Below are 16945 nucleotides of genomic sequence, written 5' to 3' on the forward strand. Positions count from 1 at the left end.
AGCAAGAATGGCTGGTCAAGAGGCCTCTGAGACAATCCTGGTAAATTCAGGCAAAAGATGAGGCTGGCTGTGCCAGGGTAGCTGCAGGGCAGACAGTAAGCAGTGTTCACTTTCTGGATATATCTCCAGTGGTTTGGTTTTGGGCTGGGTCCAGGATGCAAAAGAGAGAAGAGGTAAGGATGATCCTAAAATATTCCAAAGACTTAACAGTTTTTCGTTGGCCTAAGAAACCAGAATAATGTGAGGGCCGATACAGGAAAGACTGGAAGAAATCATTTTCCCACTGCCAAGCTAAGAGGGCAGTTAACCTGCTGGGAGACGAATGTCTGGGTGTCAGAAGTCAGCGAGAGATCGGGATCCAGAACTCAGGAGAGGCCTTGGGATTGTACTCCCCACCCCCGAGCACAGGTGATATTTATAGCCATAAAGCTAGATCCAAGACACTTAAGGACACTATGGAGGTAAGAGGTGTCAAGATTGAGTCCCAGAGCATCTCAGTGTTCAGAGGGAAACATGGAGGGACCAGCAAAAGAAGCTGAGAATAGGCAGCCAGCAAGATACAGCAGGGGCTTGAGAAATGGCATTCCAGAAGCCCAGGGAAGGAACAGCAATTCCTGTCTGCTGCCTGTCAAGCAACAGGAATGCTTGGCTGAGCCTGGAGGAAGCAGTGGCTAGTGACATGGGAGAGCAGCAACCAGCAACATGACTGACATGTCAAAGGCGACCTCCTAGACTGAAGGAGGAACACCCAGTGCCAGCCAGCAGCCCAAGGCACTGAGCAGAGAACGGCCGAAGGACGGTAACAGGGGGCGGAAAGGACACTTTTGGCCTTCCGTGCTAACTCATACATAAGAAGAGATACAAACAGAAAAGGAATTGGATTATTTGTGATCTTGATGGATGTTGTGAAATTACCTCCATGTGTGTGTACACCATCATTTATGAAATCTATAATGGGTAAGGGTAGACAAGGAAGCCCAGCCAGAGATCTAGGCGAAATGGATAAAGGGAGGAACCAGAGCTTGGAAGTGGCCACAGGGCCTAGAAGGAAACAGGCCAAACATGGAAAGAGTTCTTCCACTCAGCAAGTCTTAAACACCAGATGGAGAAAACGGTAGTAAACGGGTAACTCCGGCCTGACAGATCAGTTTCCTCAGCTAAGGAATAAGCCCTTGGGGGAAGTGAGAAATGATGCCCACAGCTCCTCAGCTTTGCCAGCCTGGGATTCTACAATGGAGATTCTACAGACCTCCAGAGGCCAACCGACGAAGCCGGCCCTGGATGAGGTGGGTGTGACACTGGATCAGAAGGAAGCAGATGGTGAGGCAGATGGAGGTAGTTCACGGAGAGCACTCTCATCCAAGGCATCCATGGTGACGGGAGCCAAAGGCGGCCTTAGAAACAAGGCCAAAAAAAAAAAAAAAAAAAAAAGAGACTGAGAGGCTAAGATGCTGTGTGGCATTGGTACAGGTCCTTGAGCTGACAGACCCAGTTCAAATCCCAGCCTCACTGTCTTTCAGATCTGTAACCTTGAACATGTTACTTCACCTCTCAACGACAGCTTTCTGGTTGACCAAGAAGAGCCATGTCAGGGGGTAGTTCACTGGAATAACACCAGCGAGAACCCTCCAAAGCTTGGGTTCCAGAGTGTTAACAATGGTTCCAGGGGCACACATTACTGTGACCTCTGTGACAATGAGGGAAAGGAGAGATCACAGACTAGACGTCCTTGGTGCAAAAGAGACAAGATCAAAGGGCAAGAGAAAAAGCCAGGATAGGGAAATGAAGGCACCCACTACACAAGGAAGGCTGGGCCTGGGGAGACTGCATTTAAGTTCTACAAACAGAGAATACCACAGAAGGCATCTTGTGACCCTCACGGTCAACCAAGGCTGCGGAAGGAAAGCCTGGCAGGCCAAGTGTGTCTCACACACGGGATGGAAACAGGACAGATCTAGCGCATACTACATGTTTCCGGAATTACAGAAACAAAAGCTGGGTACAGGGCCACGAGCTTGTAATCCCAGTGCTGAAGAAGTAAAAGTGGGAAGATGCCTGGGTCCACTAGCCAGCCAGTCAGTCTAGTGGCCAATGAGAAATGTCTCCAAAACCAAACATGGATAGCTCCTGAGTGTAACACTTGAGACTCTCTTCTAAGTTTCATATATGACCACAAGTGGAGAAGGAGGAGGAGGAAGAGAGAGAGAGTGTGTATATATATATATACACATATATATATGAGCTAAAAATAAGTGGGGGAGCTCTCATTATTGTCAAAACAGAAAGCAAGCATTCAAATCCACATTTAAAACTCCAAACTGACCATTAATTTAAATATAAAATGCAGATGTTACCTGAAATAGGCCATCAAAGACCTCAGTCAAATTTTAAAGTTCTTTAACTTAAAAAAAAAAAAGAAAGAAAAAGGAAGGAAGGAAGGAAGGAAGGAAGGAAGGAAGGAAGGAAGGTAGGAAGGTAGAAAGGAAAGAAGATAGGTAGGAAAGAAGGTAGGTAGGAAGGAAGGAAGGTAGGAAGGTAGAAAGGAAGAAAGGTAGGAAAAAAGGAAGAAGGTAGGAAAGTAGGAAGGAAAGAAGGAAGGTAGGAAGGAAAGAAGGAAGGAAGGAAGGAAGGAAGGAAAGTAGGAAGGAAGGAAGAAGGTAGGAAAGAAGGTAGGAAGGAAAGAAGGAAGGAAGGAAGGAAGGAAAGTAGGAAGGAAGAAGGTAGAAAAGAAGGTAGGAAGGAAGGAAGGTAGAAAGGAAGAAAGGTAGGAAGGAAGGAAGAAGGTAGGAAGGAAGGTAGGAAGGAAGGAAGGAAGGAAGGAAGGAAGGAAGGAAGGAAGGAAGGTAGGTTGCTCCAATGCACTGTATCTACAACATCAGCTAACACGGCAGTTTTCATCCTTCCTCTGTCTGAATGGCTGTCCTGTGAGGCTGCACCTCCGAATCCCTCAGGACATGGTAGTCCTGTACAAATCTCTGGGGAACTAACAAGAAGCCGCCTGCCCTTTACAACTGCTGACAAAAGTCACAGAGTGCACGCGGTCTGCCTGTGCAGATGGTGCAGAAACGCTGCTGCGGGTCTCCACACAGATGCTGATGGCAGCAGGACAGGCCGCTCTTACTCAGCTGCCCTGGGACATCTCAGCCTCCGCGTCTGTCGTGAACCAGCCACTCTGCAACCTTTCCTGTTACGATTCCATAAGATCTGGAAATGTCTAGACCTGGCCTGTGCTAAACTAATGGCATTTCCAGAATGGAAGGATCGTCCACATGTGTGAAGAGACAGAAAAGGGCTTCAGATCCTCTGGCATTGGACTTACAGTCATGAGCCTGTAACATGCAATTACACCCATGGTAACGCATGTGGATGCTGGTGGCCACTGAGCCATCTCTCCAGCCCAGTTCAACTCAGTGTAGCCTTTTCAAAACAGCCAAGAGGCAGAAGCAACCCAAAGTCCCTTAACAAATGGATAGGGAAAGATCCAGTGGCAAGGTTTACTGGAATCCCACAGGCCATAACAAGAAGGAAGGTCTGCCACGCGTTACAACATGGGCGGTGCTTGAAGGCATGCTGCTAAGTAAAATAAGCCACAAAGAGACAAATACTGGCTGGTCACATCCTTCACGATGTGTTTTAAGGAAACCTCACAGAAACAAAGAGAATGGGGATTACCAGGGGGCAAGCAAAGAGAGGTGAGAGCCGTCACTTAATAAGTACAGTTTATTTAAAACGACTAAACTGTATGTGTGAAAGTGGGTTGGAGATGGGGAGAAGAAAGCCAAGGAAGGCACTGGAAACCATCCTGGAAGTGAAGTAACTGGGTAGGCCTGGCAGTGCAGTCTCATAATCCCAGCTACTGCAGAGGCTGAGGCAAAAAGACTGCCAAGTTCAGGGAAAGCCTGGGCTACACTGTAAGTTCTAGGCAACTAAATTAAGAGTTGATCCTGAAACTGAAAGGGAGGGGGGAAGAAGTAAAAAGAAGGGCAGAGATACAGCTCAAAGGTTATATATGGTAAAGTCATGTGTTCAATCCTTTGTATAGTTTTGGAAATAAATTAATTAGTTAGAATGACTAACGAGTTGCAAAAACACTTGATCACACTGAGAATCTCAAAACTGTGATTTACTGAAGAAAAAAAAATGTTTTCTACTTGTGTGGCTCAGCCCTTATTACATACCTTTAATACTTCTGGCTGGAATACAGGTATGCCCTTTGCACACATCTTTAATACCAAACAATGAAGATAAAGTTAGTTTGTAGAAGGAAGACGCACCCATGTTTGAAAGTGACAGATGCTGGACCCAAAGGCACATACACCCCTATGATGCTACAGACATGAAACACATGTGCAGCAAGTCTACACACTCAGGAATCCAGGACTGCTCGTGGCTGGGAACAACAAAACTAAAGAATGCCTGTGCATGGCGCCAGGGTCTTCTGGGGACATGAGATTGTTCTGGAATCAGGTAGTAACCTAAAAATGATACTGAAAACTACTATGGTGTATAATTTTAAAAGTTTGTTTTTGTGGCCAGGCACTGGGCCATATGTCCATAGTGCCAAATACCAGAGGAGCTGAAGCAACAGGATCTCTTGGGCCCAAAAATCCAAGAAAAGTCTGGGTAACATGCAAAACTACCTAAAAATAAACAAAGAGCAGGCTCTGAAGTTAAAGAGTACATCCAAGTCTTTCTGAAGACCCAGGTTCAGTACTGCTGATGTCTCACAACCTCTAACTCCAGCTCCAGGGGATTCAGTGCCCTCTTCTGGCCTCCATGGGCACAGACACGAATATGCTCGGACCCCAACACAGACCCAACTATATACACTTAACTGTAAGTAAATCAAGGGCTGGAGAGATGGCTCAGCGGTTAAGAGCACTGACTGTTCTTCCAGGGGTCCTGAGTTCAATTCCCAGCAACCACATGGTGGCTCACAACCATCTGTAATGGGATCTGATGCCCTCTTCTGGTGTGTCTGAAGATGGTGACAGTGTAGTCATATAAATCAAATAAATAAATAAATAAATAAATAAATAAATAAATAAATAAATAAATAAATAAATAAATAAAAGCATGATGGTGCAAGTCTTTAACCCCAGTACTCAGGAGAATTTGAGGATAGTTCAGTCTACGTAGGGAGGGCACGTCTCAACAGACATACAGACATGGCTGAATTCTGTAGCATGAGAATATATAGATTTTTAAGAGTCATGTATGCCTTAGAAAGCCTGTGCATTTATTTCTGACCTGTGTCCCCTCAAATTCTGCCATCATCACCCTGCTTGTCACCAACACTGCAGGCTGACGCCCTCATGGCTATCCCTTACTGCCCATCCCACTTTTAGACCCAGCTAGTAAATCCCTCCCCAGCTACAGCTGATTGGCCCAGGTTAAGCCAATCAGTGTCTTGCTCCCAAGTCAGGCGGCCTTGGCATTTCCCCCATTCGCTCTGGCTGTAAAGTGTGTGGGATGCAAAGGCTGCCACGTTCCCATGAGACTGTGACCCATCTTCAGTGGCATTCAGAGGTTCCAGCCGTGACTGTCAACAGGATCACCCCACCCCCACTCCTTCTGCTTGGCTTAACAGGAGCTGTATTCCTATTGTTAGCAAATAAAAGGCACACTCAGAGTCAGGGAGAGGAGCCCTGTGGAACTGCACCCCACACTCACCCAACCATCTGTCCCGCAGCTCTAGGGACTTGATCACCAGGACTTGAACCCACAAAACAGCCCTGCTCTTCCCGTTCCTTAGCACCTTGCTGGCCTCCCAACAGCGTCCGCGACAGGTCGCAGCTGCGTCACCCACCTGCCTCTCCAGGCTCATCACCCACCGGTCCCTGCACAGCATTTCACCAGTTGACACTTAGTGCTTGCAAATTTACATTTTGGACTTTGGGGGGGGGGTGCTGAGTTTCATATTTCCGTCCATTAGGAAATCACCTACTTCATGCTCTAACTCAAAAATTAGCTCCTTTGGAAGAGGCACATCCTCGTAGTGTTACCCCCTGCTGTACACACACTTCTTAGTCACGATAGCAGGTGCCGTCAGTTCCCGACGGTATATCTCATGTGATGACCACTTTGGCACCCTCTGGTCTAACAACCAACCCAGCACCTGCGTTTCTCAGCCTGGCTGTCTCCCCGGCTGAGCCTGCTCTGCCTCCCCTCTGGGCAGTTTGAAAAATACTGTTAATTAATACCCAAACTCACCACCCAAACAGCCTTCAGCAAGTGGCTAATGATAGCTTCACCCCTTCCTTTGTAGAGGCTGCCAGTGTGAGTTAAAGGTCCAGCTATGCTGGGGAGACTTGACTTAGTAACATACTCTTCCCGGCTAGTTGTACAGTACCTGCTTCATTTCTGATATATTCTTTATGTTTAGACAGGTTTTACTTTATAGCCCTGGCTGGCCTGGAATTCACTACATAGACCAGACTGAGTCAAACTCACAGCCTCCAAATGCTTTTTCTGCATGTACGGGTGTGCCTCGAGTGTATGCTGTGCACTTGAAAGGCAAAAGAGGGTGTCAGACCCCTGAGACTGAAGTTACAGCTGTGAGCCACCGTGTGGGTGCTCCGAACCAACCCTGGGTCTTCTGCAAGAGCTGCAAATGCTCCTAACTGCTGAGCAATCTGTGTAGCCAAGGTCCAGGTATCTTAGGAGGGGGTGGTTTCCTTTGCTTCAGATGGAATGTGTCTGTAGAGGAGGGATCGCTGAGTCACCTGCTAACGCCATCTTTTAACTGTTTAGAAATATCCACGCTATTTGTTCCTTTCCTTCCTTTTTTTTTTTTTTTTCTTTTTTCTTTTTAAGCTCCAGCACAATTTTATTACAAGTTTAAAAGAAAAACCTTCAGAACAGACTGTGAGTCTCAGCAGAGCTGTTGGGGCGAGGACAGTGGAGCACAGAGAGAAAAAAAGAAAAGCCCCTCCATTACCCATGGAGGTCAGACACATGGGGGGAAAGATGCTTGAGGGGAAAACTAAGATGCCCAACGTGTCAGAAAAGCATATTTAGCTTCTGGCCAGCATCTGAAAGGAGACAGAAAATTGTGCTCTGTGACCTAGGCCTTAGAGAGGAGGACAGGCCCAGCCCAAACACATGATGTCTTGTAGGGACTCCCACCGTCCTGTTTCCTATGGTGGCTTAGCTGATCTCCATTGACTCGGCAGACCCCCACCACGTGGTCTGCCCTATTGTCCTGCCCTTGCATCTGAGTCAGTAATGACAGATGCTGGTACTCCAACCTCCCTTCCCTTCGCTCTCTCATTTGTGTTCCCCCTTGTGGTATACCAGGGGGAAAACCTAGGGCCTAACGTGCTAGTGCTGGGCCCTTGAGCTGAAGCTTCAATGTCTCCACCCACCTCTATTCATTTATTGCAGCTTATTTGTGACAAGTTATCACATAGCCCAGGCTGGCCTCAAACTCTATAGATCTGAGGCCGCCCCGTAACTTCTAATGCACCTGTCTCTACCTCTAGAGTGCTGGGATCACAGGGGTACATCACCACACAAGTGTTCTACCTACTGAACTACATCCTCGGCCTCGTCTGCTTTACATAATGAGGCCACCGCAACAGCTGCCCCGTTTCACTGGCCCCTTGCTTTTTGTTCACACCTTCCCCCAAAGTCCAGAGAACGGAGGCAGCTGGAGCAGCATCAGAGGTGTAGCTCACGGGTGCTGGGTTGTCTGTTTCCACAGTAGGCCCTCGAATGCCCCTGCGGCTGACCGCAGGCCTCTGCCTGCTCACGTTCTTGCCCGTCCTCTACCTCCCCACTCTACCGATGACCTCAACCACACCTGAGAGTCCGTAGGACAGACCTCTTCTCACTAGGGCACACAATCGGAATTTGTAGCCCTCCTTCCTTTCCTGTTTTTAGTAGGAGTTGATGCAGCCAATCCTGGGTATAGTCCACTCTTGGAGAGACTCCCTCCTTCGTCTGAGTCTCTCCTATGGTGTGAATACGACCTGTGTCTCCGCAACCTAGGGTCCATACTGGCAGTACCTCAAGATGGTGAAATGTAAATAAATAAATGAATAAATAAATAAATAAATAAATAAATAAATAAGATGGTGAAATGTAAAGTAAGTAGATAGATAGATAGATAGATAGATAGATAGATAGATAGATAGATAGATAAAGAAATAAAGATGGTGAAATATAAGACTCCTGCCTTTAGAAAAGACTGTGAGCCCCAGTTTGTGCTTCCTGGGCCCTGCACAGTAAGCTGATAGAGGCAGGCGTTGAACCTCACGCGTGTGCACGTCTACGTGTGTGTTTCCCCAGAGCTTTGTATTTGCATGTCTGCAGTCTACCACTGGGTTACACTCCTAGCTTAAATCTTTTCTGATAAGACGAGTTGTCTCTGGGGAATTTCACTGTAGTGATACACGCTAGCAGGACACACTCCCAACTGACTCGTCCTCATCTACATCTCGACATGCTCAAACTTAAGAGTCAAGAAAACACTTCCGTGGTTCTCTTCCCTCCATCACATACTACGTGCATATATGAATATACATATGTACTTTTTGTTATTGTGCTTAGAAGGAAGGCATGTTGCTGTTCCCTCTACTTGTAACCTCTGGCTTACTCCCAGTCTCCTGTTATCTGGTTTCTGGCTTTGCTGTTCAGGGTCCTCTATAACTTCCTTATTGCTAAAAGCCGTAAATGCTTCCCAGTCCTGATCTTGTCTGACCCCTTGCAGGCCCCACCTGACCCTCCTGAGAACCCTTGTGCTCTAAGCCCTTGCTCCACTTCCAGAGTATGCTCTGAGCCAGATGCTTGCTTTGAATCTCAGCTCCATTAACATGGCTTTGATATTTAAAGGGGTCAGAGAGATTCCAGCCTGGGGGGTTAATGTGAGATCAAGAGGATTCACAGTGTGGTAAGGTTGTTTTTCTTAATCCTTGATACTTCCTCCATGCCTTCTTTCTCCATTTTTGTATATTCCTCTGTTGTGGTCCAATTGGAAAACAAAGAAAAACGCAGAAGGTACTTCAGTCTGAGGGACTTTAAGTATAGGGAATTAGTTGCCTAGGTGATGAGAAACCTGAGCAGCCAAGAGGAGTATGATGATGTCATCAAGAACAGCAGTAGCAGAAACTCCCATCATCCTCAGGACTGGAGGCTCAGTGGAGACATTGACCTCCTGTGGACCCTAGCTGAGCAGCAGGGATGTTCCTCTCAGGGTAGGAAGCAGCCTGGTCAACCTCACAAGGAAGAGGAGGGCAGGGGAAAGACTTCTGTCTTAATCCTGCATTCTGGTCTCTCACCAATGTCTTCTAGTGCCAAAATATGGTCGTAAGTGGTCAGGAGACATGGGGAACCCCCAGTCTTTCCCAAGATGTATTAGATACTGAGGAAAATATACTTCTATTGGGTTGGGAGCAACTGTTTCCCAAAAGGCAGAGTGGCAATGAAAGGTCAGCTGTGAAGGACTGTGACAAAGAATGGAGTCATTGCCTGGGGAGGAAGGATTAGCAAGTATCCAGCTGACTCTAGCTGGTGAGGTAGGGGCTGGCCTCCTAGTCCAAGGGACCGGAAACAATCTCTACCTTCCCTGGGGAGGACAACTCAGCTAAGGAGCAAGGGTGCTTGGTGATGTGTTCAGAAGACTAGGCTGTGGCGGTAATGAGTTATTTTAGGACAGAGTTTATCCAAAGCTCACCATTGACAACCTGCTCAAATGAATGCTGCCCTGGGAAACTCTTCTTTCAATGAGCAATCACTGTAGATCTGAACAGGATGAGTTCAGGATGAGTGAATGGGGCTGCAGGATGAAGCAGCCGAGCTTAGAACTTAGACAACGTGTTTCAGGGCGCTCTAGGCTAGCCTGGGCTACATAGCAAGTACCAAACCAGCTAGGGCTGCAGAGCAAGAGAAAAGGAAAACAGAGCTGTTGCAATCAAGGGAAGGTAGGACACCATAGTGGCCTGGGAATTGAGAGCTGTGGGGAAATCAGACATTCCATGACAGACAAGAGCTTCTCAAAGCAAAGTAAGTATATAGACATCAGCTTGGCCAGGAAACACTGGCGATCGATCAGCACTGAAACTTGCTAACTATAGGCTCTGAGTCTTTCTTTCATTTGGACCAGAGCAGCCAATGAGACCATTACGTGTGTTCTCCTGTGTGTGCAGAGGGTCAGAGTGGGGAGCCAGGGCTATCCAGAGGAAGGTCTCAGGAGTTCAGTTTGAGAACTGACAGAGCCCGGAGAGCCTGCGACCCATTTGGGTAGGACAATGCGGGTGCTTTCAAACTCTTATCTCTTGAGCCATGTGCCTGTCTCTGGTTTGGATGCTGCAGGTACAGGTAAAGGTAAGAGGTCTACATCTTCAGTGTTCACTGTCCAGTGAGAAAGAGACACACCAACAGACGGTTACAGCAGGCGTGGCTGGTACTTAACTCTGTGGCCTGGACAAAGTTAATGGTAAAATGCCTCCATTTCCCCATCTAACTTTTGGTTATAAGGATGTTCTTACATTGAATTTTATGACTGTTAGCGTATGTGAATGCTCCTGTGCCTATTCCATGGTACATGTGTGGAGGTCAGAGGACAAATCTCAGGAGCAGTTTCCCTCCTTCCACAGTGTTGAGACCTCTATTGTTTCTGCCATTCAGTGTTCACCAGGCTTCTCTGCCTGGTCACTTGCTACGGAGCTGCTGAGATTACATCTTACTTTCTATGTGTTGCGTCATCTCTGCCCAACCATCTCATTTTAAATGGGGGTGCTCAGCATTCGCTAAGTCACAGTAGCCCACTGCAGGTTGGTCGTCCCTATGAAAGTCTAAGTGCAGAGTGATGCAAAATGACCCCCAATCTGAAAAGACAACCATTGCCATTTGTAAGATCCTGGAACAAAGCCAGGCATGGTGGCGCACACCTCTGATCCCTGCACCAGAGTCAGAGATGGCATCAAATGACTTCCATACCAGTACTTGGGAGACAGAAGCAGGAGCATCTCAGTAAGTTTGAGGCCAGCCTGGTCTACAAACTGTCCAGCAAATTCCACGACAGCTAGGGTTACATAGCAAAAACCTGCCGCCCAAAAAGAAAGAAACAGAGAGAGAAAAAGAAAGAAGGAAGGAAGGAAGGAAGGAAAAAAACTACAAAAGAAAGAATAAAGAAAGAAACTTTAAAAAAAGATTCCTGAACTCCACTCATTCATTCACTACAACACCATCTACCAGGGTCGAGATACTTTATCAATGTTACCTTGCTTTGCTGTGACAGACTTTTGTGCAACCCAGGGAGGAGAGTGCCCTCACTGACCAGATGTTCTAGCTAAACCAGTCAAGTCCAGAATCGTAAGGTAAATAAGAAGAAAATAAAAGAGATGAAGTAATAATTTTAAAACTGTTAAAGGGACCTGGGACATGGCTTACTGGTCAAAAGTACTGGTCGCTCTTCCAGAGGACCCAGGGTTCAATTTCCAGCACCCACATAGCAGGTCACAACCGACTGTAAATCCAGTCCTAGGGGAAACAACACCCTCTTTTGACTTCCTAGGGTACCAGGCACATACGTAGAACAGAAATATAAGCAGGCAAAATATCCATACATACAGAATAAAATTTGATTATTAAGCAAGTAGAGGCCAGGGGTAATGGCATGGGCCTTTAATCCCTGCACTTGAGAGGCAGAAGCATGTGTGTGCGCTCACATGCGCACACGCACGCATACACACACACACACACACACACCCCAAATTACAAAGTAGTGGAATATCTCCAGTGAATACTCATTGCTTCCTGTTTGCCCAACACACTCTTCTTTCTGGTAACAGAAACAACCTGCTTTAATATTTTCTCCTCTGTCTCTGTCTGTGTGTGTGTGTGTATGACATGTGTGTCACCGGGAATTCACAGGGTCTCATGCACAATGATAAGCGCTCCACTGAGCTATCCTCCCATCCCAGTTGACTTTGGAAGTCACCTTCTTCCTGCCTGAGCACAGAGGTGCTTCGAAAATATTAGCAATATCCTGTGTCTCAACAGGGAGGGTTAGGAGCATGAAGGTTGAGCTTATCCCTTCACTGACAAAAATAATGTCTGCCTTCTCACATTCCACGGGCACACTTCCGGGACACTTCATTTGTACATTTCACTTTTAAAAGCCCCTCAAGCCAAAGTGGATTCTAGCTCGCTCTGCCCGATCAGTCACAAACACGGGTGTGGGTGTCCGACCCAATCCCAGCCAAGACAGAAGCTTCGCTGAACCGATCAGGAAGAGGGATCCTCCCTGCTAGTCGCAAGTGACAGATTCCCAACACCGTTGGCACCTATTCTCAACATGCCTGAAGCCAAAAACACCTAGGTCCTTTCAATAGCAAAACTTGCACATTTTCCTGTGACCAGCTTGATTTGTTTGTTTGTTTGTTTTATGCTCTTTTAAAAGAATCTTAACTGGTGGGAGGGGTTTGGAGACAGGAGACTGGCCCAGAAGCTCGCAGCCCAGCCAGCCTGGATTAAGTAGCACCACAGAAACAAGAAACCCGTCTCAAAGAGGTAAAGGAGAAGGGACTCAAAAAGTCAAAAAGTCATTCTCCTGCCTCCACCCCACCCCCATCTGGAGGCGCGCTCTGCTCCGATGACAAGTGAAAGACACTGGGCTTTCTCAAGTGGCTCCTGAGGCTGGAATTCAGGTTGTCAGCACGAAGAAAAAGTGCTTTTCACCAGCTGAGCCATTTTCTTGGCCCCTGGTTAAGACGGGGTCTCCTGGCTGTTCAGTCCTGAGTTCACTGGATAGCACTGGGTTTAAAGGTTGAAGGTTTAGGGGGCTGGAAGAGGTGGCTCAGCAGTTAAGAGCACTGGCTGCTCTTCCACAGGACCCGGGTTCAATTCCCAGCACCCACATGGCAGCTCACAACTGTTCGAAACTCCAGTTCTAGGGAATCTGACACCCTCACACAGACATACATGCAGGAAAAAAGCTATCCAATATGACAGGGGAAGTTCTGGATTCCCATACCCAAGGATTGAAATGTGAAAGAAAAAGACACCTTGGTGGCAGGAAGGGTCAGGAAAGTGAAGAAGGTGGGAATGTGGAGAGAAGTCCTAGCCGAGGCCTGGAGGCTGAGAGGGGTCAAGTATTCAGTTTCTGAACGAACACCCAGGCAGGAGGTTGAATCACAGAAAAAACTGCTCAGAATTCATGGGCAAAAGTAAAACAGCCGAGAAATAGGTCAAGTGGTTTTACTTACATTTTAGTTGGAGAGAAAAGAAATTAAGGGACTACAAGGTCTGGTGGGTTTGGGCAGCATCAGAAGAATGCGCCCATCCAGCCATTGGTAAACAGGCATTCCTGCCACTGTATCACCATTCGGACGGCGAGGACGGATGGAGTCTCCACCACAGTCGCTCTTTCCTATGCCCAGAACAAAAAGGGCCATTTGGAAGTGTCAGCTACACACTGGCTGCACCATCTGACGCCAGAGAAAGCATTTCCCGTCTGCACAGAGGCCGGACACTGTTTTGGGCCTGCCAATGCCTTCAAGTCCCTTACCCAGAACCAACCCTAAATCCTTGTCTAGGATGAAACCCCATGTCTAAAGAGAAAGGACCTCTTCTCACAGACTGAACACAGCACCTGACCACCTCCTGCCCTCCAAGGGCACTTACGCTACCTAAACAAGGTAAAGTTGGGCAAGAGGAGCTCCCGACAAACTGTCCTCACTTCTGCAGCTTGCTAGCCTCTCGATACAAATATTTGGGAGTGGTTGGAGAGATGGCTCAGCAGTTTGAGTACTTCCTACTCGTCCACAGGAACTGAGTTCGGCCACTGGCACCCATGTTGGGAGGATCACAGAGTCTGTAATTCCAACTCCAAGCAAAAGCAAACCAACACCCTCTCCTGGTCTCTGAGGGACCTGCACACATCCAGTATCCATTCACACAGAAGCACACGCCCACGCAGATACACACACACAAAATAAGTCTTTAAAAAACAAATGTATGAGAACACATGTATGCCAAAATAAAAGAATAATACTCCGTATAATAATGAGAAACTATAATGCTTAGCCTCTAAGGAGAAGAGGCTGATTGTAAATTGGGCCCTGGAGGCCTGTGTGTGTCATTTAGATGCTCTCCACAGTTGTTAGGATATTTATTAAATGTTACATAATTAATAATAGTGCCTTCAAGACTCTCAAAGAATAGATCCTGTGGAGGAAACCATCCAGAACTAGGCAAGGGCCTCACTGCCAGACAATGAGATCTTAGTGGGACAGAGCATTTACCTTCCAAGTACGTTTTAGTAAAATGGCTGCACTTCTGAGTTAACTATCCAAGACTGGATCATAGGGAAATATTCAAAACAGCTATATGTGAAGTAAGGGATATAGCCCAGTGGTAGAGCACTTGCCATGGGTTCAATTCATAGCGACACAGACACACAGACACACAGACACACACACACACACAGTAGAATAGAAGCCAGGCTCCAAGATGGCCACAATGTTCCACTTCCTAGTATTCTCTAGGATTCACACCCTCTTCTCGCACCAGTTTCCCTCTATAAGCAATAGAATACAACAGAGGTATGTTCCTCTTAGGATCAATATATGAAAGGCTGGCTGGAGTCTTGGGCTGTCTTGAATCACCTTCTCTGGCAGAAACCAGTTACTATGCTGTGGGCTATGAAGAACCACATGAGTGGGCCTAGAATTGATGTTTAGAGTACTCCCAATCCAGTCTTCTAAAGACAGTGGCAGACTCGTACACGACTGATTCAGAACCACCCAGGTTCCTGACTCATAGACAGTATTTTCAGGCGGTAAATCCTGAAGTAATGTCTTACACAGCAGTAAGGAAATAATTCAATTTCCTATGGAGAACCGAGACAGCAGCTGAAGGTTTAACCTTAGTAACCATTCAACATCCATTCAAAATCAATTTCTCTGCTAATAAGAAAAAAATATATCATTCAGGCATTCAACGATCACTTCCTGAATGTCAAACATAAGGAAGGGTTTGCAAGCTGCCCATGTGGTCTTTTCACATAGTCTAAAATCTATTAAAAAAGCAATGACCACAGAGGTATGGGCAAGAACATATTTTGAGCTGTTCAATTTATCCTTTCATTAGCTTATGCTTTATAAATCCCTATCACTCCCTGGTCATTCTGAGGGTTCAGGGCCAGCAAGTCACACTCATAGGAAAGGTTACCTCCCATCTAAGGGAAGAAGAAAAGTTCATTCCCTCGATTCCATTAATTCCATTAATACTAGGAAAAGGAAGAATTCACTTACTATTTTAGTAAAAGGAAGAAACCCTGATCTCAAGTGCTAAGAACATTTGGAATGTCTGCAACTCATGACTAAGGAGCGCAGATACAATCGCTGCTCAAAATCCTGGTCACATCTGAAATGGCGATGGGGGCGGGGGTGGGGCGGAGGGGGGAAATGCTGTCTCTTCCTTCTCCTCGCTGGACTTTGCTGGCTCTCAAAGCAGCAAGAGAGTAGTACGGCTCAACGACCAAGAACCTCCCTAAGCACAAAGAAGGTCAAAGGGCGAGCTTGCTTTCCCTCAACCACAAAACCAGCCACTGCCAAACCTAATCAATGTGGTCCGCAATAGGAGGTGAATGAAGCCCTAGACAGAAAACCAGAGACTCTCCACCAGCCGCCGCTGAGGTCGCAGTCAGGTGACTCCTGGGGCAAACAGCAAACCTAAACAAAGATCACTCCCCACATGACCGACTGGGGAGAAGAAGAGCAAGGCTGCTCAGACCCACCCCGGAAGGCCATTAGCCATTAACTCTCGCTTTTTTTTTTTTTTTTTTTTTTTTTTTTTTGCGGTTCGGAGAAACTGGAGGCGCCAACAAGTTATTCCTATTCTGCGGCTCCTCTTCAAGGAATGTACCTAGAGGGGGTGAGGGACCTCCTTCCCGGGACACAGAGGCGAAGTACCGCAGCACACGCCCCGGGTCCCCACATGCTCGCTGCAACCCGAACCCCTCCCTCCCCACCAGCTGTCACCCGCGCTCGGGGCCACTCTCAGCCAGGGAAACACATGCCCTCTGGCCGCTCAGCCTGCAGCTGCGACCCCTCGGGGGCAATGAGAGGACACGCTCTGGCCAAGGGCTGTTAGAGCCAAAGCACGTCTAATCTCCGGGAAAGGGGCGCCAGGGTGAGCGCGGCCCAGTGTCAGGGGTGGTCCTGGATCCATCCTCCACTCCCGCTCCGCCCCAGGAGTCCCCAGCCCCGAACGCCCCACCTTGTCACCGAAGCTGCGGGCCATCAGTAGGTCCGGGCTGGGCGTGCTGTCGCCTCCCACGGCCTCCTCGCTGCTGGAGCCCGCTAGCGGGTGCGGCATGTCGCGCAAGGACTGGGGCCCCGTGGACGGCAGGGCCTTGGGGGGCCCGCCCGCCATGGCGCGCAGCGCTCGGGACCCGCCGCCGCCGCTTACTCCCGCAGCTCTCGGCCCTACTCGGCCCGAGGCCCTGCACTACCCGGCGGGGGCCGCCTTCGCCAGACGCTTCTCCTGCCTGAGAGGCTGAGCTTTCCCGAGCGACACACTGCAGATCCGTGGGCTAAGCCGCCGCGATCCCCCAACACCTCCGGCCCTGCACCCTGCTAGCAGCGCCACGCCGCCCACGGCTCGCAGCCCCGCCCCCGCGGAGCCTCTGCCCGCCGGGAGGGAGGGCGGGGCGCAGGGTGGGGCGGGGCTTGGGGGGAAGGAGGCGGCCCGCCCCGCCCACCTCCCGGCAGGAAGTGCACCCAGGGGCAGCCGCTCCGGGGGCTCAGTGGTCGCCGGTGTGAGTTAGGGTCTCCCAGCCTCACTGCAAGTGCAGAGAGAGATAAAAATGTGGAGCATGTCTTAGTAACGTAAAGGGTTACGTGGCTCAGAGAAACTAGAGAACATTGAGTAGAGAAACTAGAAGGATATTTAAAGAGGCAGTGTGGTACGTCTTCAAATCCACACTGAAGTCCCA

The 16945-nt window shown here is 48.2% G+C and overlaps 1 protein-coding gene across 1 annotated transcript in view; it reads right to left on the reverse strand.

The window, feature by feature from the left end:
* The window catches only part of SNX30 (sorting nexin family member 30), an 85268-nt gene extending 68748 nt beyond the window's left edge, over positions 1 to 16520 (reverse strand). The window contains exon 1 of the mRNA XM_080940069.1: positions 16228 to 16520. Within this exon, the coding sequence (XP_080796195.1) occupies positions 16228 to 16383 (156 nt within the window). The 5' untranslated portion in view covers positions 16384 to 16520. The remainder of the gene's footprint in view (positions 1 to 16227) is intronic.
* Between the last annotated feature and the right edge of the window lie 425 nt (positions 16521 to 16945).

The sequence above is a fragment of the Micromys minutus genome (assembly GCF_963924665.1).
Source record: "Micromys minutus genome assembly, chromosome: 28".
In the NCBI taxonomy this organism is placed as follows: Eukaryota; Metazoa; Chordata; class Mammalia; order Rodentia; family Muridae; genus Micromys; species Micromys minutus.